This window comes from Pogoniulus pusillus, chromosome 42 (assembly GCF_015220805.1).
Source record: "Pogoniulus pusillus isolate bPogPus1 chromosome 42, bPogPus1.pri, whole genome shotgun sequence".
NCBI lineage: Eukaryota > Metazoa > Chordata > Aves > Piciformes > Lybiidae > Pogoniulus > Pogoniulus pusillus.
The window spans coordinates 3516356-3542920 of NC_087305.1; the positions used below are offsets into that span (position 1 = coordinate 3516356).

Below are 26565 nucleotides of genomic sequence, written 5' to 3' on the forward strand. Positions count from 1 at the left end.
CTCTCACTCAGCAGTTCCACCTTCTCCTGTAGCCCCTTTGGGTACTGGAAGGTTGCTCTAAGGTCTCCCTGGAACCTTCTTCAATCTCTCACTCAGCAGTTCCACCTTCTCCTGTAGCCCCTTTGGGTACTGGCAAGTTGCTAACAGAACCATTCATGTTGAAGAGATCTTTAAGACCACAAGCCCAAAACAACAGAGAGGTAAAAAAATCAGCACTACAAGGCCCTAAGCTTAAAAAGGAGGAAAAAGTCCCTTAGCACTGAGTCAGTTATAGCCTTGGCTGTTTCCTCCTGGCTTCTTCACAGCCCCATCCCCTACATGTCCTGTTGCAAGGGGAATGATCAGTGCAAGAGAACTCCTGCGTGGATCACCAACCCAGCATCAAACACAGCAAAGGAAGGATGTGCAAAGCCCTGAACACCCCAATTTCAGGTGCTCTTTTCCTGTTAGAGGAAGAGAAGTAAAACATTTGAACTGCTGCTGGTGTCTTTTGTCATCTCTGTCTCCTGGAGCAGCTCTGACATTGTGCTCTGCCTTACTTGGGCCAAAGATGTCCTGGCACTGGGCATCATAGTACTGGCAGACACCATTGTAGCAGTAAGCCTCCTCATTGTGGCAGGGGTGCCCATTGTGGACAGTGAAGTCAGGCTGGCAGAACTGAGAGCTGCCATTGCAGTACTCTGGGAGGTCACATTCGTTGTTACTCGCCCGGCACTCGGTTCCACCAGGAAGGAGCTAAAGGGAGAGGAGGAGAAACCTCATCAGAAGGTAGAAAACCTCAGGCTGCACCTGACAGAGTCAGGGAATTGTTTGGATTGGAAAAGCTCTCCAAGATCGTTGAGTCCAACATCAACTCAATGCCACCATGGCCACTAAACCCTGTCCCCAAGTGCCATGGCCACAGGTTTCCTGAATGCCTCCAGGGCTGGGGACTCCATCACCTCCCTGGGCAGCCTGTGCCAATCCCTGACCACTCTTGCAGGGATTAAATTATTCCTCTCCAACCTAACGCTCTCCTGGCACAACTTCAGGTCATTTCCTCTCCTTCTATCACCTGACCCTAGGGAGAACAGCCCAACCCCCACCTGGCTCCAACCTCCTTTGAGGAAGCTGTAGAGAGCAATGAGGTCTCCCTTCAGCCTCCTCTTCTCCAGACTAAACAACAGGTGGGTGCTGAACACACAGAGCATGATGCCCTCACATGGCACATGGCCAGCCCAATGCCCCCACATGGGCACCCCTGTGCCCTCCTGCTCACTGAAGGCAGCCTCCACAGCACACAGCTGAGCCTCTTACCCGGCAGTTCCTACAGCAGTCGCCGTAAGCACATTCAGCACCGGACCGGAGCCTGCAAGTCCCTGGCTCACAGCAGGGATCACTCTCACACTCCTGGAAAGAGAAGTGCTCTGAGTGACAAGAAACCCACACCCTCAGACCCCTCCTCAGCCACTGAGCAGGCCAGGCCACCTTGGCAGTGCCTGTGCCACACAGACCCCCACCTTTGGCGAGCCACAGTCACACTCCTCTCCAGCATCCACCAGCCTGTTCCCGCAGTAGGGGACGCTGTAGGTTTCATCAGGCCTGGGCACGTTGAGCAGGCAGCTTCCACCTTTGTTGAGAGTGAGCTTCTCAAAGTCCTCTGCACTGCAGCTGCTGAAGTTCCTTGAGCCTCTGCAACAGAGAGCATGGAGCTTGTCTTCAACACTAAGCCAGCCCACAGGCGTGCCCAGTTTGGGGAAAGGTGACCTTTGCTGTCCCCAGCAGCTGCAGGAGTGAAGTACTCTGAGGGGTTTGCAGAGCATCTCTTGTGAGGGAGCTGGGATTGCTTAGCTTGAAGAAGAGGAGGCTGAGGGGAGACCTCATTGCTCTCTGCAGCTGGTAGCTGCAGACAAAGGAGGTAGGAAGGAGGCTGGAGTGAGGCCAGCATTGGCCTCTTAACCCAAGAAACTAACAACAGGACAGGAGGTGATGGCCTCAAGCTGCACCAGGGGAGGGTTAGACTGGAGATAAGGAAAAAATTCTGTGCAGCAAGAGTGGTCAGGGATTGGCACAGGCTGCCCAGGGAGGTGGAGTCCCCATCCCTGGCAGTGGTCATGAAGCTGTAGATGTGGCACTTTGGGCCACAGAGGTGGCAGGTGGAAGGTTGGACTTGGTGATCTCTGAGAGCTTTTCCAACCTTCATGATTCTGTAATTCTGTTATGCAATTCAGACCCCACCTGGAGTCCTCTGTGCAGTTCTGGAGCCCCCAACACAAGCAGCACAAGATTCAGTCCAGAGGAGGGCCACAGAGATGCTGAGAGGGCTGCAGCAGCTCTGCTGTGAGGACAGGCTGAGAGAGTTGGTGCTCTGCAGCCTGGAGAGGAGAAGGCTTCAAGGAGACCTTATAGTGGCCTTCCATTATCTGAAGGAGGCCTATAGGAAGCCTGGGGAGGGACTATTGACAAGGGCTTGGAATGACAGGAGGAGGAGGAATGGGTTTGAAGTGGCAGAGGGGAGACTGAAACTGGATGTTAGGAAAGGGTTGTTTGCAGTGAGGTTGATGAGAGACTGGCACAGGTTGAGAGTAGTGAGACACTGGCACAGGTTGCCCAGGGAGGCAGATCACATTGGGTGATTCTGTGCTCCAGAACCTTCCTGGAGGTCTTCAAGTCCAGGCTGGATGAGGCCTTGAGCAACCTGTTCCAGTGGGAGGTGTCCCTGCCTATGGCAAGGGTGGGGTTGGAACTGGCTGAGCTTTGAGGTCTATTCCAACCTAAACCATTCTATGATTCCATGAAGGGATGAAAACAGCCTGTGAAGGCTGAACCCACCCACAGGGAGCTCTGGTCCCCAGGAAACTCTTCCCCTGCTGTCCTCACTTACGATGCCCCAGAGCTCATGATGCAGCTGCTGGCGCCGCAGTGGCAGACGCGGCCATCGTCGTGGTTCATCCCCAGGTTGTGGCCTAGCTCATGAGCCATGATGGATGCAAACATCTGGATACTGATCCTGCCAAACTGCACCAGGAGAAAAAGAGCAGGCAGCACATGAGCAGGCAGCTTTACACTGAGGAAGTTGGTGCTGACTCCTGTGCCAAAAGGACTCTTCTGTCACCCTGTACCTGCATTAACAGGACCTGCAGACCAACTGCGTCTGCTTCTGCCTGACCTTTGTCCCTGGAGGTGCTCAAGGCCAGGCTGGATGAGGCCTTGAGCAGCCTGGGTTGGTGGGAGGTGTCCCTGCCCATGGCAAGAGGGTTGAAACTGGATGATCTTTAAAGCCCCTTCCAACCCAACCCATTCAGTGGCTCTGTGACAGGGACACTGCCTGACAATCTCAAGCTCCCAGTGCAGCTGCAACATTAACACCCAAACTGGGGCTCTCCACACCAGCCCAAACCTCCTCAAGCATGCAAATTCCAGCTTCAGGACTTCTGTCACCCCTCCAGGAGAACAAGATGACTTGGACTGCCAGTTGCCCAGGCTCAGCCATGCAGCTCATTAGCACTCTGAGCTCACACAAGGAGGGCACTCAACCAGCACTGCCCCAGGAGTTCAGGACTGGGCAGGGCAGGCAGACAGCAGAGGACAGGTTTGAGGACAGCCACAGCTCCCACAGGCTTCTAACCCTGTCCCTTTCTCCTGAGCACTGCACTCTGAGGAGGAGGCTGAGCAGATGATGCAGGCTACAGGAAAGCTGTGATGCAGGTATCACAGAAGTGCCAGAAATGGTTGGGGGCCACATAAAAACCCTCACTTAAGCCACCTCAGCCTCATTATTAAAGGTTCTGTCCTTCCATGAAGGCTTCTGCCTGATCTTGGTCACGTTCACAGCATGACTGAAGGGAGCTCACCACATTGATGCCTCCTGCGTGGCTCTTGGAGCACACTGTTCCGACATAGGCCATTCCAGCTGTGCCACCAAACCCCTTCTTCCTGCAGCCATGGGGAGAGAGAGGAAGAACAATCACCCTGGTGGCACACAGACACCATCCTGCCAGCAGCACAGCCCATCTGCTGCTTCTGATGCTGGGACACAGGACACTGCTCCTGCAGCTGTCCAGTGCTAATGAAGGGCAGTGCCAGGAGCTGCCAGTTCAGCTTTACCTTTCTGCTCATGGCTCTGTTTGTCTTTCCAGTTAAGAGTCTGCAGAGCAAGTCAGCCTCTTCCACACCTTCCAATGAGGCCAGGTTGGGCAGAGGGCAGTGAGCAACCTGGGCTAGTGGGAGGTGTGCCCATGGCAGGGAGGTTGGAACTGGATGGCATTTAAGGTCCATTCCAACCCAAACCATTCTGTGGTAGAATAGTGCAAAGCTGGAGGTGGGGAGATTCAGACTGGATGTAAGGAGAAAGTTCTTCAGCATGAGAGTGGTGAGAGGCTGGAATGGGTTGCCCAGGGAGGTGGTTGAGGCCCCATCCCTGGAGATGTTTAAGGCCAGGCTGGATGGGGATCTGGGCAGCCTGCTCTAGGGTAGGGTGTCCCTGGGCATGGCAGGGGGGTTGGCACTGGCTCCTCCTTGTGGTCCCTTCCAACCCTGACTGATTCCATGATCTGGGTTGACAGTTGGGCTCCATTCAAGGGTTCTCTGAGTCCTTCTCAATCTAAGGAACTTCTGAGTCCACCCTTCAGACCATTTTGTTTTCACTGGCTGTTAGCTGCCTCTCTACTGCTGCCAAATCCAGAGGTTTCTTTGTCAACTTCCTCCCATTGCTCTTATTTTGTCTCTACACAGCCCAAGCACAGAGCACAGTGCACCAAGTTCTACTGTAAAGAGAAGGATCTGAGGAGTGGTTTTGCAGCTGTTTCACACCCATCACCTGAACACTGCTGGAGGGGAAGGGCAACAAGCACTCTGCTCAGTTCCCTCTTCCCTGCCTCAGGCTGTGACTTCCCAAGGGCTGTGCTATCTGGAGAAGAGGGAAGTGCACAGGGACACGTGTCCTGGAAGGAGGGCAGGGATGACAGCTCAGGAAGCTCCCTGCTAATTTAAGGACACTGGGATAGATTAATGCCAGAGCTCAAACTGTGCAGCAGGCTGCTGGCTTCTGACTGCAGGAATCACTTTTCCCCCACTCCAGAGCAATGCCCTGCACCAGGCTGATGCTCATTTTCAAGTGCAAAAGGCCCAAAAAACCTAACCAGAGATTATTTATTGATTTTAAAGAGGATGATTTACTATGTATTGGCTCTCTTCCTGTCTCACATGCCCTGTAGTCTTTTGTGTTCTACTGTGTCAAGTTCCCATGTTGAATGCAGCTTGCAAGCAGCCCTCCATGCCACACTGCATGCAGCCTTGCAGGCCACACGACCTCTCATCAGGGTTATCTGAGTGGAGACTTCACTCAACACACCACAGAACGTTGCAGCTCTATGAGGAGAGGCTGAGGGAGCTGGGGGTGTGCAGCCTGCAGGAGAGGAGGCTCAGGAAGGACCTCATTGCTGTCTACAACTACTTGAAGGGAGGCTGTAGCCAGGTGGAGTTGGGCTCTGCTGCCAGGCAAGCAGCAACAGAACAAGGGGACACAGCCTCAAGCTGTGCCAGGGCAGGTTCAGGCTGGATGTTAGGAGGAAGTTGTTGGCAGAGAGAGTGATTGGCACTGGAATGGGCTGCCCAGGGAGGTGGCCGAGTTGCCATCCCTGGAGGTGTTCAAGAAGGGACTGGATGGGGCACTTAGTGCTATGGTCTAGTTGACTGGCTAGGGCTGGGTGCTAGGTTGGACTGGCTGAGCTTGGAAGTCTCTTCCAACCTGCTTGATTCTATGATTCTAGGTGGGACAACAAAATCAGCCTCTCAATTCGGATTTGCCATCCCAGCAGCCAGGAGGGACCCTGAGAGCATCCCAGATGCTGCCATCCCAGAGCTGCTGAAGCTGCCAGCAGACTGCACTGTGTCCCCTGCTGAAACACAGCAGCCACTGTGGGCAGCAGAGCAGAGCCAGGAACAGAATTAATCTGCTTAGGAGCCCAGGGGAGGGAGAGAACTCACAGGACGAACTGGGCACTGTCGTGCCTGCGGCGCAGGACCAGGTTCTTCTCGCGCCACTGGACGAAGTTGGCCAGCACGTCCCCAGCACCTCCCTCCGTGCTGATGATGTTCTCTGCCTTCCAGATCTCCAGCCCCACCAGCACGATGCGGATGTTCAGCATCAGGTACATCTGGGGAGCAGAAAGAGGGAGAAACGCTTCTGAAGACAGCCGCAGATTGCATCGGGTTGGAAGGGACCCTCCAAGGGCATCTTGTCCAACCTCCCTGTGCTTGGCAGGGACAGCTCCAGCTGGAGCAGGCTGCCCGGAGACACAGCAAGGCTGAGCTTGAATGGCTTCAGGGATGGGGCCTCAACCACATCCCTGAGCAACCTCAGTGTCTCACACCTCTCACTGTGCAGAACTTCCTCCTGATGTCCAACCTAACTCTGCCCTGCTCCAGTTTCAAACCACTGCCCTCGACCTACCCCACAGGCCCTTCTGAACAGTCCCTCCCCAGCCCTCCTGTAGGTCTCCTTCAGATATGGAAATGCAGCTCTAAGGTCTGCCTGGAGCCTTCTCTTCTCCAGGCTCCAACATTCCCAGCCTGTCCCCATAGCAGAGGTTCTTCAGCTTTGTAATCATCTTTGTGGCCTCCTCTGGACCTGCTCCAATTCTCAAGCCTGATGAACTGCAGAGGAGTTTGGAGGTGGAGAAGCTTTGACAGCAATGTACTGACCAAAACCCAGTCAATAAATCCTGCACCACCCTGCAGCTCTGCTCCCCTGGCATGACTCCAGCAGCCAGCAAGAGAACAGCTTTAGCTCCTGGCTTGCTAAAATCCTTAACTTCATTCACACCTGTGCTAGTTTGAGCCTAGCTGGAATATTTTGGTGAGAAGTGTTGGATTATAGGCTGTGAAAAGGAACCAGTGGTGATGTCTACTGCACTCATAGGCTTGCTGAGATGGATAAGAACAAGAACACAAACACAGATAACACAGAGTCTCTCTCTGGCTTTTTTTGGGCTGCACTTTTCTCTCTAACCCAACCTGCTGCCTGACTAATCCTTCTGCTTCCTATCCCCCCTGGCTGACCCTCCAAACTCACCCTGAATGTAAGGCAAAGTCTGGGGTAAGGTAGAAGGGTGGGGAGAAGGTGGAAGGGTGGTTGGGAGCCCCTCCTGGGGACTCAGGTTTCTGGGAGGGCTGTTGTGTTTCTGTATCACTTTTTAACTTGTCTGTTTCTGTCTCTATGTGGTAAATATCTGCTTGTAGCTTGTGCTAAGCTGTCAGTAAAAAGCTTCATTCCATTTCCAGCAGCTGAGTCTAGTCTGGGTGATCTTTCACAAGTGGGGGGAGGGCAGGTAACACCCAAACCATCACAACACCAAAGCAGTGAGAGCAGAGGTGAGGTAGAACTTCCCAAGGTGGAAGTCTGCCCAGAGCTGCAGGGTGCTGCAGATGTGCCCAGGGTAGCTCTGACTTACACTGTCCAGGAAGTTGGCCAGCTGCACCATGTGCTCCCTCACTTCTGTTTCACTCTTCCCAAAGTCTTCAAACTGCAAGACAAAGAAACTCAGTCAGGGAAGAGATAAAGACAAGAGCTAGAAAAAGGCAAAAAGCCTCCAAACTTTACAACTGGTCACATGAGAAAGGATTTGTGGCTGGCTCCAGATCTCCTGTCAAGAAGATGCTGCTGGAGACAGTTGCATCTTGGCTGCTATTGTTCAACAGCAGAAAAATCAGGAGCAAACAACAAACCCAAGATGTTTTGCCACGTGTTTCCCTCACATGATTGCTCTCTTCATCAAGAGCACTGCACAGAAGATGTTTGTTCAGTTCCAGGCTGGCAGACCTGCACAACCTTGCCTGAACTGTGTCTTTCAACCAGTCATGAAGACCCAAGGACTTTTCAAGCCACTTCCTGGGCAGAAGGAAGGAAGGAAAAGCAATGCCCAGGCCCCACCTTTTCTTTATCCACCACTATGAACAGCTCCACATATCTTGTTTGGTGCAGGACTGCTCTCTTCCTCTGCAGGAAAAGAAAGAGTTTTAGGCAATTGCACTTTTAATTCAAGGATAAACAAAGAAGCCTCATGACACTGTCATATTTCAGTTGATACAAGTCATGCCTTGAGAGACACACCCAGAGAACACCCTGCCAAGAGGAGAAGCAGCCAAAGGCAAGAAGTGAGTCCAACACAATGATGACTTCTCTGTGGTTTACCCTAAAATGTAACTGTGCAGAGATTTCTCCATGGCACAGCCAAGAAGGTCAACAGTAAATGGGCTGCATGAAGAAGAGTGTGGCCAGCAGGGCAAAGGAGGCTCTCCTCCTTTACTCTGCCCTAGCAAGACCACAGCTGGAGTATTGTGCCCAGCTCAAGAGGGATAGGGATATACTGGAGAGAGTCCAATGGAGGCTATGAGGATGATGAAGGGCCTGGAACATCTGTCTGAGAAGGAAAGGCTGCAAGACCTGGGGCTGTTTAGTCTGAAGAAGAGAAGGCTGAGAGGAGATCCTATTGATGGTCACATCTGAAGGGTGTGGGGCAAGGAAAAGGGGGTCAGGCTCTTTTTGGTGGTGCTCTGTGATCATAGAATCAACCAGGTTGGAAGAGACCTCCAAGATCATCCAGTCCAACCTAGCACATAGGACCATGGCACTAAGTGTCCCATCCAGGCTTGTTTGGAACACCTCCAGGGGCAGCAACTCCACCACCTCCCTGGGCAGCCCATTCCAATGCCAATCACTCTCTCTGCCAACAACTTCCTCCTAACATCCAGCCTGAACTTCCCCCAGCACAACTTGAGACTGTGTCATAGCACAAGGGGCAATGAGCTCCTGCCCTCAAGAGCCTCAAAAGCTCTGCCCAGGAATGACCTTGGCTGGAGCAGATGATCCTTGGGGTCCCTTCCAACCTGGCCTGATTCTGTGAACACAACTCACCGCTTAACTCTCGCTGCTGTGTGCAGGAGCAGAAGGAAACTGCAGCTGCCTTGTGGGAGCAGCTGAGCTTTTCAGCAGCACAGCAAAACCTCTGAATCCCAAAGCTTTGAGCTATGTGTTAAACCCCAGGGAAGCTGATAAGCTGCTTCCAGCACTCACAAAACACATCATGGGGGCCCGTGGAGGAAACTGGAGCACTCACTCGCAGCAGCTGGGTCATACTGGGATGGTGATTGTCCTCTGTGTGCTCCTTTGCATGGCCTTCAGAGTTCACTCCACAGGTGCTGGGCTCCTGCTTCACGTTGTCCAGGCGATACAAGATGTGTTTAGAGCCAGAAGAGGAATCCATGGGCTCAATTCCATAGGTGATGTTCCCTAGCATCACCAAACCCCTAAGACACAGGAGAAGTTCTTGTGCTAAGCACACAAAGAGGTCACCCAGGTGTTTACAGCAGAAAAAAGCACAATGATTCTTTGATAGCTGAAGGCAAGGCTCTCTCTCACTCCTTGCAGAACAATGTGCTTCATGTCAAGCTTCAACACAGGTTGACCCTGGCCAGGGCCTTCCCAGACACAGCAAACTCAACATTTTTTTTTTGGTTAAAAGACTCTGCACTGCCAAAAAGCTCAGCCCCAGGCCTCGAGCAGAGATGCTTTAGTTCAATTTCTGCTGCTGCTGTGCTGTCTGGCATGGCACTGCAAAAAAAGCAACCTTCAAAGACATGGAAATCAGCTGAGAGCAGAAAAACTGCCAAGCAAATTGCATGTGCAGAAGTTTCAGGGGCAGAAAGTGCAGCCTGGAGGTCTAACTTCTCATTTTTACATCCATCCAAGTCAGGAAACAAAGCAGAGCACAGCTGACAAACTGCAGCTTACTTCATGCAACTTCCAAAGTGTCTTAACTGTATGAATGAAGCCACCACAGACAGGCTGCACAGAGGCACAGCCCTCTGCAGCCTGGCTCTGGCCCATCATTCCCTGCCTGGCTGAGCAGCAGTTAAAAATCAGAGCAGGGGTTTTGTTTCAGCTTCAGCAAGCTGTGACTCAGGTGACAAAGGGACACAAAAGAGGAGTTGTGCTACCTGAGCCCCGAGCAAGTGCTGACAGCAACCACAGAATCCAGGCTCCCCTCCACGTATCCTTGGTAGTGGCAGTGATCCTAGATGGGAGAACAAAGGCAGGTTACACACCCCCCTCCCACGGGTGTCTGCACCCCCACTGTGAGCTCTGACTGGCTGCACCTCCAGCCTGAGAGTCATAGAATGGTTTAGGTTGGAAGGGACCTCAAAGATCATCCAGTTCCATAGGCAGGGACAGCTCCCACTAGAACAGGTTGCTCAAGGCCACATCCAATCTGGACTTGAGCACCTCCCTGGGCAACCTGTGCCAGTCTCACCTCCCTGAGCAATCTCTGCCAGTGTCTCAGTTCCCTCAACCTGTGCCAGTCTCTCACCACCCTCACTGCAAACAACCCTTTCCTAACATCCACTTTCAATCTCCACTCTGCCACTTTAAACCCATTCCTCCTCATCCTGTCATTACAAGACCTTGCCAATGGTCCCTCCCCAGCCTTCCTGTAGGTCCCCTTCAGGCACTGGAAGGCCACTCCAAGGTCTCCTTGAAGCCTTCTCTTCTCCAGGCTGCAGACCCCCAGCTCTTGTAGCCTGTCCTCATAGCAGAGGTGCTCCAGGCCCCTGAGCATCACAGAATGCATTGGGTAGGAAGGGCCCTTTAAGGGTCATCTAAGTCCACCCCCACTGCAGTAGCAGGAAGACACTGAAACAGGTTTGCCCAGGGAGGTTATGAATGTTCAAGGCCAGGTTGGATGAGGCCTTGAGCAACCTGGGCTGGTGGGAGGTGCCCCTGCCCATGGCAGAGGGTTGGAACTGGAGGAGCTTTAAGGTCCCTTCTAACCCAAACCATTCTGTGATTCCCTGATCTAGTAACTGCCTTTCTTGACTGTGAGCCACCCTGCTCTGAAGCTCTGTCCTCCACCCTGCCTCAAATATTCTGAGGCCAGCCCCTCCCTACTGTTCAGGGCCAAATCACCACTCAGGCTGCTAGGGAACAGCCCTGCAATGCCTGACTCTCACATGTCTCCTCTGAGAAGATGACAGACACCTGCCACAGCAGCAAGAGTGTGGCCAGCAGGAGGAGGGCAGTGAATGTGCCCCTGCACTGGACACTGCTGAGGCCACACCTCCAGGTAAGCACATACAGGCCTAGGACAAACTCCAAAATGAAGGCTCCTAGCCAGCAGGAGTGCACAGGTCTAATGGTGCTGTTGTGTCCTAACTCCCTCATCCTGCAGCTATTCAGTGTTCAAGTCACCTGCAGTGAGGGTATGAAAAGGATGAAATCCTACCTGGACATCTGGGTAGTCTGCTTGCAACTTCCCCTCCTCGTTGTAGGTATAAACAGTGAAATCTTTGGGCAGCAGTTCTCTGGGAGAGAGAGGAGAAGGCAAACCAGAGCAATTCATTCACTGCCTGTGGCACAGGGCAGAAAGAGGATGCTAAAGTGTCCTAAATACATAAACTGCAACTGGAAAAGGAAAACCTTCATAGGGAAACCCCTGGAAATTAACAAAGGAATTATGCATTCCCACAGCAAAATCCAAGCTGTCAGCATGCTGACATGAGACCAACACCAAAAGCCAGGGAACTGTGCTAAAGCTTTGCCCTCCTGCAGGCTAAATCAAGAACAGCAAAAGGCAGCACCCAGCCCTGCTGCAGCTCTGCTGCAGCTGCCTTCTCTGCCCCACTTCTGGAAGGAAGTCTCCCATGCCTCAGCCTGCTGACCCACACAGCACATCCCCTGACACAGGGGAGCAGCATTCCCATGTTTCTGAGGGGCAGGGGCTTGCCAAGCTGCAGATCCCCAGGGGCTTCTGCACTGGTTCTGCCTTTTCTCCACCAGGAGGGCACTTCTAAGAAGCAATAGCCTGAGAAATGGTAACTTGCTGCTGCTGCAAAATGAAACTCAGGACAGACAACATCTATGCTGTCTGGAATTCCTCGAGTGTCAAGGCCTGGGATATGAAGTCAACTTCCTCATTTATGAGTCGTCTTCTGCCACTGAGACAGGAAAAAAGAAACCCCAAACCAACAAACAAAACCCAGAAGAAAGCAAAAACATTTACTTGCAATGCAGCTGAGTTTATTTTCAGCAGTGAATGGACAGAGCTGTCTCAGCCAGGCCCCAGATCCCCCCTGAGCGAGCTGCTGCTTCCTTCAAGGGCATCTCCAGGGCTGCAGCTCAGCAGCTCTCTGGCTGCCAGCCAGGCCCCTGTGACTCAATCCCCCTCTGCTTCTTCCCCTGCTGATTCTGCAGAGCCAGCACAGAGCCACACTCCTCACAGAGCCTCAGGAACCACAACTCCTCCTGCCACCTGCCAGCTTGGGATTTGGAGAAGGGAAAAGGGATTCCAGCATGGAAGGAAATTCACCACTTACCTGTTCTGTTGCAGGTGGATGGTGTATTGCTGCCCCTCGATCTCAATGGCATAGGACACCTGGTCCTGAGCACAAAAACAATTGCATTTAACTCATGTTGATGAATAAAACCTCCTCTGAAACCACAGAATGGCCTAGGCTGGAAAAGATTCTAGAGATCATCCACTCCAGCCTCGTGCCATGGCACAAACACCTCTCCACTACTCAGCTGCTCAGGGCCTCGTCCAGCCTGGCCTTCAACACCCCCAGGCAGGAGGCAGCCACAGCCTCTCTGGCCATCCTGCTTCAGACTCTCACCACCCTCCTGCTGAAGAACTTCTTCTTCAGCTCCACTCTAACCCTGTTCTGCCTCAGCTTCAAACCATTCCCCCTTGGCCTGGCTCTGGACACCCTCAGCAAAAGTCTCTCTGCAGCCTTCCTGCAGGATCCCTTCAGCTACTGACAGGCAGCTCTGAGGTCCCCCTGGAGCCTTCTCTTCTCCAGGCTGCACTCAGCCTGTCCTCACAGCTGCTCCAGTCCTACCAACTGATAAACTTTCCTTTTTCAGTCCTGCTGGTTGCAGCAGAGCAGGAACAGACACGTGTGGGTGAGCCTCAAACCCATTTTAGAATCATTCCTACCTCCAGAACCTGGCATCTGCTCCTGAGGGACTGGGGAAACACCACAGGGAGGAAGCCATTTCAAAACAGCTTTGTGGTTCTCTTACTCCTCCTGTCTAAGCCTTCCACAGAATCAAACCCTTCTTAGTCACTGGCCAAGAACAACACAGTTTTGTTACTGACCACTCTCAGTGAGCCACCACCTCCAAGTGCTACACACAGCAATGAGGGTCCTCAAGTCCTGAGTGGAGGAGCTGAATGGGCCAAGTTCTTTGCTGACTGTCCCAGCAGGAGCTGGGACACTGCCAGGCATTCCTGTTACTATTACATTCTGCCAGTGCTGGAAAGATTTGTGACTAAACCCAGTTGATCTAATCCAAGCACTGTGAAGCAGGCAGTCTTTAGTTACGTGGCTGCAGCAGAGTAGCTGCAAAGTCCTGCTGGAGGTTGTTTAATCTGACCCCCTGCTCAAAGCAGGACCAGCTGCAGAGCTGGCACAGGCTGCTCAGGGCCTCCTCCAGTCAGGTTTTGAGCATATTCCAGGATGATGACTTCACCACCTCTCCAAATCTCATTCCAGTGCCTAACAACCCTCCTCCTTGTGCAACTTTTACACCTGGATCAAAAATCCACTCTGGCAGCTTGAACCTCTGGAGCATCACTCAGCTGAAGGTGGCTGGGCAGATGGACAGATTCTCTTTTGTTACTAGAGGAGAGAGATTTGTGCTTTGTGAGAATTTCAGGTCAGTTTTGGGTGGACCTCAGCAGGAAGCAGCTCCTAAACTGAAGGCATCTGAAGCACCTGTGCTGAGGAGACATTGGAAGCCTCTCGCCGCTCTCTCCCCAGCCTCTGTGGGACGACAACTTCATAGGAAGACAACAGAGAGACCTCCTGGAAACCTGGGAGGCAGAACAGAAACAGTGGCTAAAGAACAAAGCAATCAGAAGGATAAAGCTCAAGGAAGAAGAAAGCTGTTTCATGACAAGCCCCTTCAGTAGGAAGGGGGCAACCCAGGATCCCTGTCTAGGCTCCCAGTTTATCCCTGGGCTGCTCAGGGTTGGGTCTGCAGCACAGCACAGATTCCTCATCACACACTCACAAGCTCAACACAGCACCAAGGAATGAGTGCACTTAGAGAGCTGTAACCCAAACAGAACAAGCCAAAGCCCCTGATGCACACAGGAGGGCACAGAGCAAAGCTCAGAGCCAAACACACTTGGATGGCTTTGAAAAGGCCAGAGAAAAGACCACCCACAGGGCAGAGAGCACACATCACAGAAGGGACCTCTGGAGATCACCGAGTCCAACCCCCCTGCCACAGCAGGATCACCTAGGACAGGTCACACAGGAAGGCATCCAGGCCTCCAGAAGGTTTCAAACTGAAAGCTTCACACTCCAAGGGCTGTCTCACAAGCATCTCTCTGCCACACCAGCACCTCTCAGCAGCAGGCATCGCAGCGCTTCCCAAAGCAGGACCGCACAGAACTTGATCAAGGACACACAGGCAGTGCCAGAAGCAGGTGTCCTGCACAGCAAAGCTGCAGAACCACACCAGCTCCTCTGTCCCACCTCTATGGATGAGCTTCCAGGAGCTCCAGCAGTTCCTGTGCTTCCCAGCAGCACAGCCCAGCCGAGCTCAGCCTCACACCCTCGCTGTGCTCACCACAGCCAAACCTCTGACACAAGCTGGTGCTGCTCAGGAAGGCTCTCAGAGAGCTCCTAAGGACCTTACAAAAACAAGGGAGGTAAAAGGAAGCTCTTGCTACAAAGCAGCCCTTTTGCAGATCATAAATGCTTTGCATATGCAACATCAGACAGATCCTCTGGGCCAAACAGAAACCTACAGGCCAAGTTTCCTTTCCAAGGCTTCCGATCTGTGCCAGCCACAGCTCTCCATGGGCTGTGTGAACAACACGTTGCACGTGGACCTTACTTGTCCCATCAACAGCCACTGCCTGCCTCTGCTGGCTCAGGAGCTGCTCCCTTGGGAAGCAGGAGGTTGGTCACCCAGGAGTGCAGGAGCAACAGTTTTAACTAGCTCATGGCAATGGAATCAGTGAGCTCATCAGAGCAGCCTCAGCTTCCTGACTGCAAGGCAGGGGGAAGAGAACAGCCAGGCTCCTGTCACCCTGTGCCCCCAGAAAGCAGCCAGGCTCCTGTCACCCTGTGCCCCCAGAAAGCAGCCAGGCTCCTGCCACCCTGTGCCTCCTGATGTAATCCCCAAATCCACCCTCCATGGAGGTGTTTCAGACCAGGCTGAAGGAGGACTTGGGCAACTTGGGCTAGTGGGAAGTGTCCCTGCCCACATCAGGGGGGCTTGGAACTGGATGATCTTTAAGGTCCCTTCCAAGTCAATCCACTTCTGATCCAGGGGGTGGCAAGGGGATGCTTAGCAGCAGCTTCATTAGCGATTGCTGGGTATGAGGTAGTAGAAGCAGAGCTAAAGCTGCTGGAGCAGCCCTTCTGCTGCCAGAGTGCCCAGAGCCCTGCAGAGGGGCAGGGCAGGGCTGCTTCCTTCCCCGGCCCAGCACAGGTCACCTCTCTGCGGTGCTCACTTCCAGCCACACTCCGCTCGCATCCGGACCCCAGCTCCTGCCCATCGCTGCTCAGCTCTTGCTACTCCTCCCCCCAGCATCCAGAAGTGGCTTTCTTAGAGGGGAAGTGACACTGTGACACTTGGCCGGGGTCGTGGAGGCGCTCTCAGGCCACGAGCTGCAGCAGCGGCGGGCACAGGTCATCAGTGCTTGGAAAGCAGAAAGTCTCCCCCAAAGCAGCTTGGAAGCAGAACAGAAGGGAGTGAATCATCGGCCCAGGAGCTGGGAGGGATTTCTGGGAAGGGCTGGGACTCTGAGAGGCTTCCTCAGAGCAACAACACCAGAGGAGAACAACTTTCAGCAGCTGCTCTCCCCTTGCTTTCTGCTCTCCTGCCCTCCCTTCAGCACTGCCAGTCCAGGAGCCTATTTCAGGTACAAGACCTTGTTCTTCCCTTCCTTGGGGCACAGCCTGGCCCATGTCCAGATGGCTGTCAACCAGCACCCCTAGGTCCTTTTCCATAGTGGCCAAAAAACCACAACACATCCCTCCAGCAGCCCCAGCAGGACAGCAGCTGCTGGGTGGAAGCAGGAGCCCTCACTGTGCAGCCAGCCTGATGCACACTCCAGGCATTGCTGGTGGCCCTCAAGGAGGGCACAGCCCAGCTGGTGGGAAGCAAACCACAGGGACAAGGCAAGCAGAAACTACAAGGTGCCAGAGACAACCTTGCTCCTCATCATCCTCCCACCTTCAAAAGAGTGGACAGGCTCACTAGGCTGAGTCCAGAGGAGGCCATGAAGATGCTCAGATGGCTGCACCAGCTCTGCTCTGAGGACAAGGGTACAGGAGTTGGGGGTTTGCAGCCTGGAGAAGGCTTAGAGGAGACCTTGAGCAACCTGTGCTAGTGGGAGGTTGGAACCAGATGACCTTTAAGATTTCTTCCAACCCCAAACCAGCTCTCCTGTAGCCCCTTCAGGTACTGGAATGCTGCTCCAAGGTCTCCCCGGAGCCTTCCTTTCTCCAGGCTGATCCATCCCTGGGTGGACATTCCCAAAGAGAAAATCAGCCAAGTGCATCCACTACCTTTATCTTGTCTCATTAAACCTGCCTTTAATTACCAGGCAAATAGGAAGATGTGAGTCACCTTCCCCTCCCCACTCCAAATCCACAGCAGGAATTTCATGTGGGAGCCTGAAAAGCATGGGGAGGTTGCAGCTCTGCAGCCACTGAGGTGAGCTGTCAGCCTGCTTGCTCCCTGGCAGGGGAGCTCTGCCCTCAGCAGAAGCCAAGCTGCATCCCCTGTCCCCACAGACCCTGCCAGGCTGCAGCTGGCTCAGGCACAGACACTGGGGAGGAGCAGCCTGAGAGGTGCTGGGCAACACCTTCGAGAGGCATCAGGAGGGTGGGGACAGGCTTTGTGCAGTGGTGCCCAGTGCCAGGACAAGGGGGAACAGGCACAAACTGGCACATCAGGAGCTCATCTGAACAAGAGGAGGAACTCCTTCAACTGAAGGGTGATGGAGCCACTCAAAAGCACCTGGATGTGGTCCTGTGTGACCTTCTCGAGCTGACCCTGCCTTGGCAGAGGGCTTGGGCTCAATGCTCTCCATTCCTGCCCTGAGGAAGGATGCAACCAGGACACCTCAGCCCAGTGAGGCCTCCCAAGTGTCAAGGTTCACATGCTTGGTGAACTCCTCAGCCTCATCTCCTCCTTCCACAACAGGCAGAGCTGACTCACCTGCTCTTTAAACCACTCCAGCACTCACTTCCTTTCCTGTCAGCAGGCTCCTACACCCCATTTTTCACCCTCTCATACCTATGCAGACAATTAGTTCCACCTCAGGAGGACACTTTGCACCAATCCTTTCACAGCCACATCTCTCTGCCAGGTATTTCTGCCACTACAAGGATCACAGATCCTAGAACAGTCCAGCTTGGAAGGGACCTAAGAGATCAAAACCTCCTGCCATGGGCAGGGACACCTCTCAACTAGACTCAGCTGCTCAAGCCCTCATCCAGCCTGGGCTTCAACACCTCCAGGGAGGAGGCAGCCACAGCCTCCCTGGGCAGCCTGTGCCAGGCTCTCACCACCTTCACACTGAAGAACTTCTTCCTCAGCTCCACTCTAACTCTGATCTACCTCAGCATCAAATCATTCCCCTTTGACCTGTCTCCAGACACCCTCTGAAGCCTTCCTGCAGGATCCCTTCAGCTACTGACAGGCAGCTCTAAGGTCCCCCTGGAGCCTTCTCCTCTCCAGGCTGCACACCTCCAGCTCCCTCAGCCTGCCCTCACAGCAGAGGATCACATCAGGTCCTTCTCTGAGGAGCCCAAGCCCCACTTGACAGGAAGCTCCCAGCTGCAAACACAATGTGCACTCCTTGGGTCCCATTCTCAAACTTATCACAGACTTGGCCAAGCAGGGTGGGTCTGGCTCAGGAGCAGTGTGGGCAGCAGGACAAGGGAGCTGCTTCTGCCCCTGTGCTCAGCACTACTCAGGCCACACCTGGAGTGCTGTGTCCAGCTCTAGGCTCCCCAATTGCAGAGAGATGTTGAGGTGCTGGAAGGTGTCCAGAGAAGGGCAGCAAGGCTGGGGAGGGGCCTGGAGCACAGCCCTGTGAGGAGAGGCTGAGGCAGCTGGGGGGGTGCAGCCTGCAGCAGAGGAGGCTCAGGGCAGAGCTCACTGCTGCCTGCAGCTGCCTGCAGGGAGGCTGTAGCCAGGTGGGGTTGGGCTCTGCTGCCAGGCAACCAGCAACAGAACAAGGGGACACAGCCTGAAGCTGTGCCAGGGGAGGTTGAGGCTAGAAGTTAGGAGGAAGTTGTTGTCAGAGAGAGTGATTGGCATTGGAATGGGCTGCCCAGGGAGGTGGTGGAGTGGCCATGGCTGGAGGTGTTGAAGCCAAGCCTGGCTGGGGCACTTAGTGCCATGGTCTGGTTGGTTGTCTAGGGCTGGGTGCTAGGTTGGGCTGGCTGAGCTTGGAGCTCTCTTCCAACCTGGTTGATTCTATGATTCCATGAAGAGGCTTGCAGATGGCCTCGCAGAATGAATGGAGCCATCAGTTACTGCCTCAGGGTATTTCTGCAGTCGATGACACACCAGGAAAAGCATTCTGAGGTGCAGCTGACTTTTCCACCACGATGACAGCTGCAGGAAGATTTAGTCTTTAAATTATTGCAAACAAAAATCTCCTTCACTTTCCCCACGCAAATATTATCCCAGAGCACTGCAAAATGTTTGGAGACCTGCACAGAACAGCAGCTAACAAATCTGCTGCTAAAAGTAGAAACAGTTCCAAGGAAGCCAACAGCTTCAATTCCTCCCATACCTCACAGGCTGAAGAGTGCCTTGCTCCATCTCCAGAGCAGCCAGGAACATCTGGCCAGCTGTTCTCCTACAGGGTGCTCCTTGTGACTTCTTTCCCTTGACTCTGCTCTGTTGAGACTTCACCTCCAGTGCTGCTGTCCCCAGCAAGAGGACAGAGCTACCGGAGCGAGGCCACGAAGATGCTCCAAGGGCTGGAGCAGCTCTGCTGTAAGCACAGGCTGAGGGAGCTGGGGGAGTGCAGCCTGGAGAGGACCAAGGGGACCTCAGAGCTGCCTGCCAGTGCCTGAAGGGATCCTGCAGGAAGGCTGCAGAGAGACTTTTGCTGAGGGTGTCCAGAGCCAGGCCAAGGGGGAATGGTTTGAAGCTGAGGCAGAGCAGGGTGAGAGTGGAACTGAGGAAGTTCTTCAGTGTGAGGGTGGTGAGAGTCTGGAGCAGGCTGCCCAGGGAGGTTGTGGCTGCCTCCTCCTTGGAGGTGTTGAAGGCCAGGCTGGATGAAGCCTTAAGCAGCTGAGTCTAGCTGAGAGTGGTCCCTGCCCACAGCATGAGGTTGGAGCAGATGAGCTCTGAGGTCATTTCAAACCTGAGCCATCCCAGGATTCTGTGGCTTTCGTTTCCATCTCCTCCCTGCCCTGCTCTAACCCTGCACACCAAGCAGGTCTCCTGCAGTCACAGTGCCTCTGTGGAAGGTAGGAAAAGATGACCAATGTCATGGCAGGGGCAGCAACTTCACCTCCTGGATTTATTGCTCACCTGGAATGTTTCTTTAACATTTGAGCTGGCAAGAAGGGTTAAAGGCACTTCTCTGAGTAGCTTCCTGGGGTGCTGGGCACTACTGAGGGTGTTGAGTTGTTCCACAGAGACCTTCCCAGCAAAGCTTTACCTCCCTCTTGCTGAAATCCTGACCTATGCTGTAAGTGTTTCCTGTCTAGACTCTCACTACTCCTCCTGCCCATTCTAAGGCCACAGTTTCTCTGCAAGAATACTCTGCTGTGTCACACCAGAACCTTCTTACATGGATAGACAGAGCAAAGCCACACTCTCCTCTGCTGCAGGACAACTAACCTCACCAGCACACCCTTCTCCCTGGACCAGTGGCCTTCGAGTCAGAGAATCATGGAACTGTTTGGGTTGGAAAAGCCCTCTAAGATCATCCAGTCCAACAGCAACCCAACACCACCATGGCCACTAAACCACAGGCACACCTTTCTTCAACACCTCCAGGGCTGGGGACTCCACCACCTCCAGGGAAGCCTGTGCCAATCCCTGACCACTCTGGCAGCAAAGAATTTTTTCCTCATCTTCAATTTAAACCTCCCCCAGCACAACTTCAGGCCACTTCTTCTCCTCCTACTACCTGACACTAGTCAGAAATGACTCTGCCCCTTGCAGCTGTGACAGCCTTGCCCACAGAAAGCAGCTGTGGGCTGCAGAGCCCACTCCTTCCTCCTCTCACAGCTGTGGGGATGTCAGCTTGCTTCATCCAGGGGAGGTTCATGGGAAAGCTTCTCCTTGGAGATGTCACTGGCTTTAAATGTGGCCACCAAAGGAAGCCAGGCAAGAGAAACTCCATCACAGACATCACCAGGGCTGAGCAAATAAACTTCTTCTGCATTTTAGCTTGAGAAACAAGAATGACCCAGACATGCACAGCTACACAAGTCATCATTTCCAACTTCCCTTCTGTGAGCACAAAGCTCTACAAGAGGCAATGTAAGGTTCCCTGAAATGTCTTTTTCTCTTCTCATTCTTCAGATGGAGGAAATAACCACAAAAGCCTCTTTGCTGAATGATTGTCCCAGATCAGTTAAAACCTGGGTGAGGCAGTGCTGTTTTCCAGCAGCTTAACAAAGGAATTAACCAAACACAGCATCTCCTCAGAAACTCAACCCCAAGAGGTCAGAGCCTCCAGGAATCAAGAAGTGGTAAAGTGTGGCTGAACATCTTGGTGTGTGCATGATACCAAGTGCAGGGGAAGACACCAAGCAGCTTAACAAAGGAATTAACCAAACACAGCATCTCCCAGAAACTCAAACCCAAGAGGTTAGAGCCTCCAGGAATTAAGAACTGGTAAAGTGTGGCTGAACATCTTGGTGTGTGCATGACACCAAGCAGCTTAACAAAGGAATTAACCAAACACAGCCTCTCCCAGAAACTCAAGCCCAAGAGGTCAGAGCCTCCAGGAATTAAGAAGTGGTAAAGTGTGGCTGAACATCTTGGTTGTGTGGAGGACACCAAGTGCTGGGGAAGACACCAAGCAGCAAACTCCACAGCCCCTGCCCATGGTGATGCCAGAGGGTTCCTCCAGGAACAGCCAGAGAACTGAGACCTCCTACAGACACAAATTGGGAGGAGAGGGGGAAATCTACACTACACAAACCCCTCCTCATCAGCTGATTGTGTTCAGCCCAGACTTTTCAATTAGCAGTTTCCAGCAGGGACCCATTCCTGCTTCACATAGAATGGTTTAGGTTGGGAGGGACCTCAAAGCTCAGCCAGTTCCAAACCCCCTGTGCCATAGGCAGGGACACCTCCCACTAGAATAAGTCGCTCAAGGCTTCATCCAACCTGGTGCTTGAACACTTCCAGGGAGGTTGTGGAGCAAAGAATCTTTGCTCCACAGCCTCCCTGGGAAACCTTTGAAAGTGTCTCCCTCCCCTCACGGCCAAGAACTTCTTCCTCACATCTAGTTTCAATCTCCCCTCTGCCACTTTAAACCCATTCCTCCTCCTGCCATTCCAAGCCCTTGTCAACAGTCCCTCACCAGCCTTCCTGTAGCCCTCTTCAGATACTGGAAGGCCACTCCAAGGTTTCCTCAAAGCCTTCTCCTCCCCAGGCTGCAGAGATCCAACCCTTGTGGCCTGTCCTCATAGGAGGGGACACATCTGTATTTATTGATGAGTGTTCAAAGCACTTGCATGCCAAGCCAAAAGTTGGATGTTCCTGGAGAAATACTTTGGTCAGGGATTGGAAGAGGCTGCTCAGGGAGATGGTGGAGTGCCCACCTCTGGAAGTGTTCAAGAAAGGTGTGGCCATGGCACTTGGGGCCATGGTTTAGTGGCTATGGTGGAGCTGGGTTGATAGTTGGACTGGAGGAGTTATTTTCCAACCAAAACAATCCTAGGATGCTATGAAACTGAAAGTGGTGAATTCATGGAATCATAGGATCAAGCAGGCTGGAAGAGAGCTCCAAGCTCAGCCAGCCCAATCTAGCACCCAGCCCTGCCCAACCAACCAGACCATGGCACTAAGTGCCCCAGCCAGGCTTGGCTGCAACACCTCCAGCCACAGCCACTCCACCACCTCCCTGGGCAGCCCATTCCAATGCCAATCACTCTCTCTGCCAACAACTTCCTCCTCACATCCAGCCTCAACCTGCCCTGGCACAGCTTGAGGCTGTGTCCCCTTGTTCTGCTGCTGGTTGCCTGGCAGAGAAGACCAACCCCACCTGGCTACAGCCTCCCTGCAGGCAGCTGTAGCACAGCTCGGTAAAAGCCCACGGCGTGCCCGGTGCCTGCTGCCTGCCCTGAGCCACGGCGCCGAGCTGCGCCCCGGGACACAGCCTCACCCTCCCGCGGGTCAGCCCTGCCGGCTCAGCCCCGGCACCACCACGGCTGGGGCCAGCCAAGCGAACAAGGGGAGGACAGACAGGGCCCTGCACACCTCCCTTCGGATGCGGTGGGCACAGCGTGGGTGACCTCGGCACGGCGATGCAGCACCCCCCGGGCAGCGGAGCGACACGGCCGTGCCCAGCACCTGCTCGCACCCAGCGTCTCTGAAGAGCCCTGGAGGAGCTGCCCCCTCCGGCACAGGCTCTGCTGTGCGTCGGCTGCCAGCTGCTAAGATCCGGGCAGCAGAGTGCCAGGCCTGGCACAGAGGGGCTGGGAAGCCAAGTCGCAGCCTTCCCAGGCACCCACAAACTCCAGCAGGTGTCGGGGGTCCCCCCCAAGCCCTCCAGCCAAGGTGGCCTCCAGTGCTAGGCCTCGGCCAAAGGTCCTGCTGTGCTCTCGGCCCCTCTCTGACAAGCAGCATTCCGGCAGGGCCGGTCCTGGCCAGGGCCCAGCCTGTGTCACCCCCCGCAGCACTCTGCCTCAGGCACCTGTGACCCCCACGGCGCAGGGGATCCCCCTGCCCGCAGCGCCACCCGCACCGCAGCCGGCCCGGGGCAGCCGGGCAGGGCCCAACGCTCAGCCACAGCCAACCGGGGGGGGTCTCCTGCGCCCACCTGCCAGTCCTGGCGGCCAGGCCGGGCCCTGGCAGCGCCGAGCACAGGGAGAGGGCTGCCAGACCTCAGCCAGCCGCTGGGGATCAGGAGAGGACGGGGAAGGGGAATAGGGGAAGGGGAATGGGGGCCAGAGGGAGGGGGCCCGGGGCCCGGCACACTCACCCGCACGGTGCGGCTGCCCGGGCACGGCCAGCAGCAGCAGCAGGAGGAGGCAGAGGCAGCTGCGGGCAGCCTGGGCCCGGGGTCGGGCCCAGTCCATAGCGATCCCCCTCGGCATCGACCCTCCCGGCTGGGGCGCTGGGTCCGGCCGGCGGCCCGCGGCCTTATGGGGCCGGCCCGGGGCCTGCGCCGCACCGCCCCGGGGCGGGGCCGCTCCGCCCGCCCGCAGCACCGCGGGTAGGGGCCGGGCCGAGGCCGCGGCGGAGAGGAGCCCCCGACACGGGGGGCTGGTGCCGATGCCGCGCTCCGACAGGGGCCTGCTGTGCCGGGAGGGGCCTCTGGTGTCACCCCTCGGTGCCGGGGGCTGGAAGAAATCGAGTGTTCGCATCGCCCCTGGCAGCGGGCTGTAACCGAGAGGTCTTCTAAGGTCCCTTCCAACCCAACCCATTCCGTGATTCCAGTGCTTTTGGAAAGAAACAAGCCTACATCCCGAGAGCAAACCCCACCGAGAGCAGGGGCTGAAGGCAGCTGCTATCAGCCCGCAGCTCACAGCATCCCCGTCCCAGTCCGGAGGGGTCCCGGGTGTGGGGGGTTCGGATTCTCGGGCACAGAATTAAGGCACAAACGGTGCCAAACGCACAGGCTGCTTTTATTGCAGACACACAGGAGGATCATCGAATCAAGCAGGTTGGAAGAGACCTCTAAGCTCATCCAGCCCAACCTAGCACCCAGCCCTGGCCAGTCAACCAGACCATGGCTCTAAGTGCCCCATCCAGTCTTCTCTTTAACACCTCCAGGGATGGTAACTCCACCACCTCCCTGGGCAGCCCATTCCAATGCCAATCACTCTCTCTGACAACAACTTCCTCCTAACATCCAGCCTGTACTTCCCCCAGCACAACTTGAGGCTGTGTCCCCTTGTTCTGTTCCTGGTTGCCTGGGAGAAGAGCCCAAACCCCACCTGGCTACAACCTCCCTTCAGGTAGTTGTAGACACCAATGAGGTCTGCCCTGAGCCTCCTCTGGCTGCCCAGGGAGGTGGTGGAGGCACTGTCCCTGGGGGTCTTCAAGAAAAGACTGGATGAGGCACTTAGTGCCATGGTCTACTTGATTGGTTAGGGCTGGGTGCTAGGTTGGACTGGATGATCTTGGAGGTCTCTTCCAACCTGGTTGATTCTATGATTCTATGATTCTCCAGGCTAAACAACCCCAGCAAACCTCACCCATCCTATGAGTTATAAAGCACACAAAGTGCGCACAGAAAGGAAACCAAAGCCCAGCAGCAGCTGCTCAGCCATTAGTCTGTGCACACACAACATCCACACACACACAAATGTGCAGCATTCGTTTTTAATGCAAGTTAAACCAAGCGGATGCAGGACTGGGATGTACAATGACAATGGGACACAGGGATGAAGAGAGGGAAAGGGAAAGAGAGATGGGGGAGGGAAGAGAAAGAAAGGAAAGCAATGCCCGGAGGCGGAGGGAAGGGAGCTGACCCCGGGGGGCTATCGGCGTCCCGACAGCGCGGTGGGAGAGAGCGGCTGGGGAGTGCTCCGTGGCAGGTCGGAGCTCCTCTCCTCTCCCTGCTGCCTCGCTGAACGTGCCTGGCTTCCTCAGGATCCCTTAGCGTTTTCCAGGAATGATTTGCTTAGCCAAGCCTACTGTCCAGTGGTGTTGGGCATGCTCGGCATGGCAGGGGGTTTCCAGGGTTGAGCCCCTCCTTGTCTGGCTGGTTTCTCTGAAATGATTGCTGCTGTTGATAATGTGAAGAGCAGCCAGGAGAGAGGGAGCTGGGGGTGCTGGCAGAGAGGAGCTGCAGAGGAGGCAGCAGTGCCCAGGTGGGCAGCAGAGCCAATGGCATCCTGGGCTGGCTCAGGAGCAGTGTGGGCAGCAGGACAAGGGAGCTGCTTCTGCCCCTGTGCTCAGCACTGCTCAGGCCACACCTGGAGTGCTGTGTCCAGTTCTGGGCCACTGAATTCAAGAGAGATGTTGAGGTGCTGGAAGGTGTTGAGAGAAGGGCAGCAAGGCTGGGGAGGGGCCTGGAGCACAGCCCTGTGAGGAGAGGCTGAGGGAGCTGGGGGGGTGCAGCCTGCAGCAGAGGAGGCTCAGGGCAGAGCTCATTGCTGCCTGCAGGGAGGCTGTAGCCAGGTGGGGTTGGGCTCTGCTGCCAGGCACCCAGCAACAGAACAAGGGGACACAGCCTCAAGTTGTGCCAGGGCAGGTTCAGGCTGGATGTTAGGTAGAAGTTCTTCACAGTGTGATTGGCACTGGAACAAGCTGCCCAGGGAGGTGGTGGAGTGCCCATCCCTGGAGGTGTTTATAAGAAAGCTGGATGAGGCACTTAGTGCCATGGGTCAATGAGAAGGGTCAGGTGATAAATTGGACTTGATGATCCCAGAGGTCTCTTCCAACCTGGTTAATTCTGTGATTCTATGCAGCACATGGAGACACAACTGCACCTCAGCACCCTGCCCTGCCACACCAACAGCACAGCGGTGAGCAAGAGGCAAACCCTCCAGCATGACCCACTGCCACAGGCTGAACCCTCCGTGGGTTCCTCTGACCTGACTCTGGCTGTTCAGCATCCATTAAACGCCCTCCTTGGCACTGCAGAGAGCAGGACATCTTCCTCTGGGAGAGGAATAAACAGGGTGTGACACATGGGTGACATTACAGGTCAGGTGATAAGGCATCCTCATGCTGCCGGTGATAAGCAGCCTACACCAGCCTAGACAAATAAAATCCCAAGTTCACAAGAGCCCTGGGGATTACTCAGTATTAAAATTAGGATGTTTGAATTCGTTCAGAGGCTTAAAACAGCAGCGATGCTCTCCGAAAGAGGCATAAAAGGCAGAAACAGGAAACAGCTCAAAGAAGTGAACTTACCAAGGGAAAAAAATATATATATATAGAAATGGAAACCAAATCTGTGTGCTGGCCTCTCCACAGGGCACTGGGAACCAAGCCAGGCAATACAGCAGCCAGCCCTGCTGAAATCATTGCTGCTGAGCCAGAAAGATGCAAACCCAACTGTTTACACCAAAGGCAAAGCAGCACCCAGCAGGACAAGAGAGCTTATGTGGCAGGTGCTGAAGAGGACCTCACCGAGTGCCTGGAGGGCACTGTGGTGGTTGTCAAGCAAAAGCATTCCAACGTCTTTTGACAGAGAAGGGACCAGCAGGGCTGATGGTGGCCTCTATTCCTAAGCAGCACAGTGAGAGGACAGTGCAAGGCCAGAGATGGAACACCCAGCAGGTGTAAGTGGGAGCTCTGCATCTCCCCTGCAGCGGTAAGGACAGCCCAGGCAAAGAGGGTTTGGTCACTGTCAGTCCCCTCTGGAGGCTTTAGAAGGTTTTCAAACTGGGATTTAGACT

The 26565-nt window shown here is 54.6% G+C and overlaps 1 protein-coding gene across 3 annotated transcripts in view; it reads right to left on the minus strand.

Annotated features, from left to right (window-relative positions):
- The window catches only part of LOC135192510 (disintegrin and metalloproteinase domain-containing protein 9-like), a 33034-nt gene extending 9666 nt beyond the window's left edge, over positions 1–23368 (minus strand). For all 3 annotated transcript variants that reach the window (XM_064175715.1, XM_064175713.1, XM_064175714.1), the window contains exons 1-14: positions 23193–23368; positions 13753–13850; positions 12352–12416; positions 11262–11340; positions 9979–10055; positions 9099–9288; positions 7913–7978; positions 7434–7505; positions 5968–6137; positions 3834–3915; positions 2864–2997; positions 1500–1671; positions 1297–1389; positions 540–735 (exon numbers count right to left, since the gene is read on the minus strand). In XM_064175715.1, coding sequence (XP_064031785.1) covers positions 540–735; positions 1297–1389; positions 1500–1671; positions 2864–2997; positions 3834–3915; positions 5968–6137; positions 7434–7505; positions 7913–7978; positions 9099–9288; positions 9979–10055; positions 11262–11340; positions 12352–12416; positions 13753–13850; positions 23193–23307 — 1609 coding nt within the window. In that variant the 5' untranslated portion in view covers positions 23308–23368. The remainder of the gene's footprint in view (positions 1–539; positions 736–1296; positions 1390–1499; positions 1672–2863; positions 2998–3833; positions 3916–5967; positions 6138–7433; positions 7506–7912; positions 7979–9098; positions 9289–9978; positions 10056–11261; positions 11341–12351; positions 12417–13752; positions 13851–23192) is intronic.
- Positions 23369–26565: the final 3197 nt, after the last annotated feature.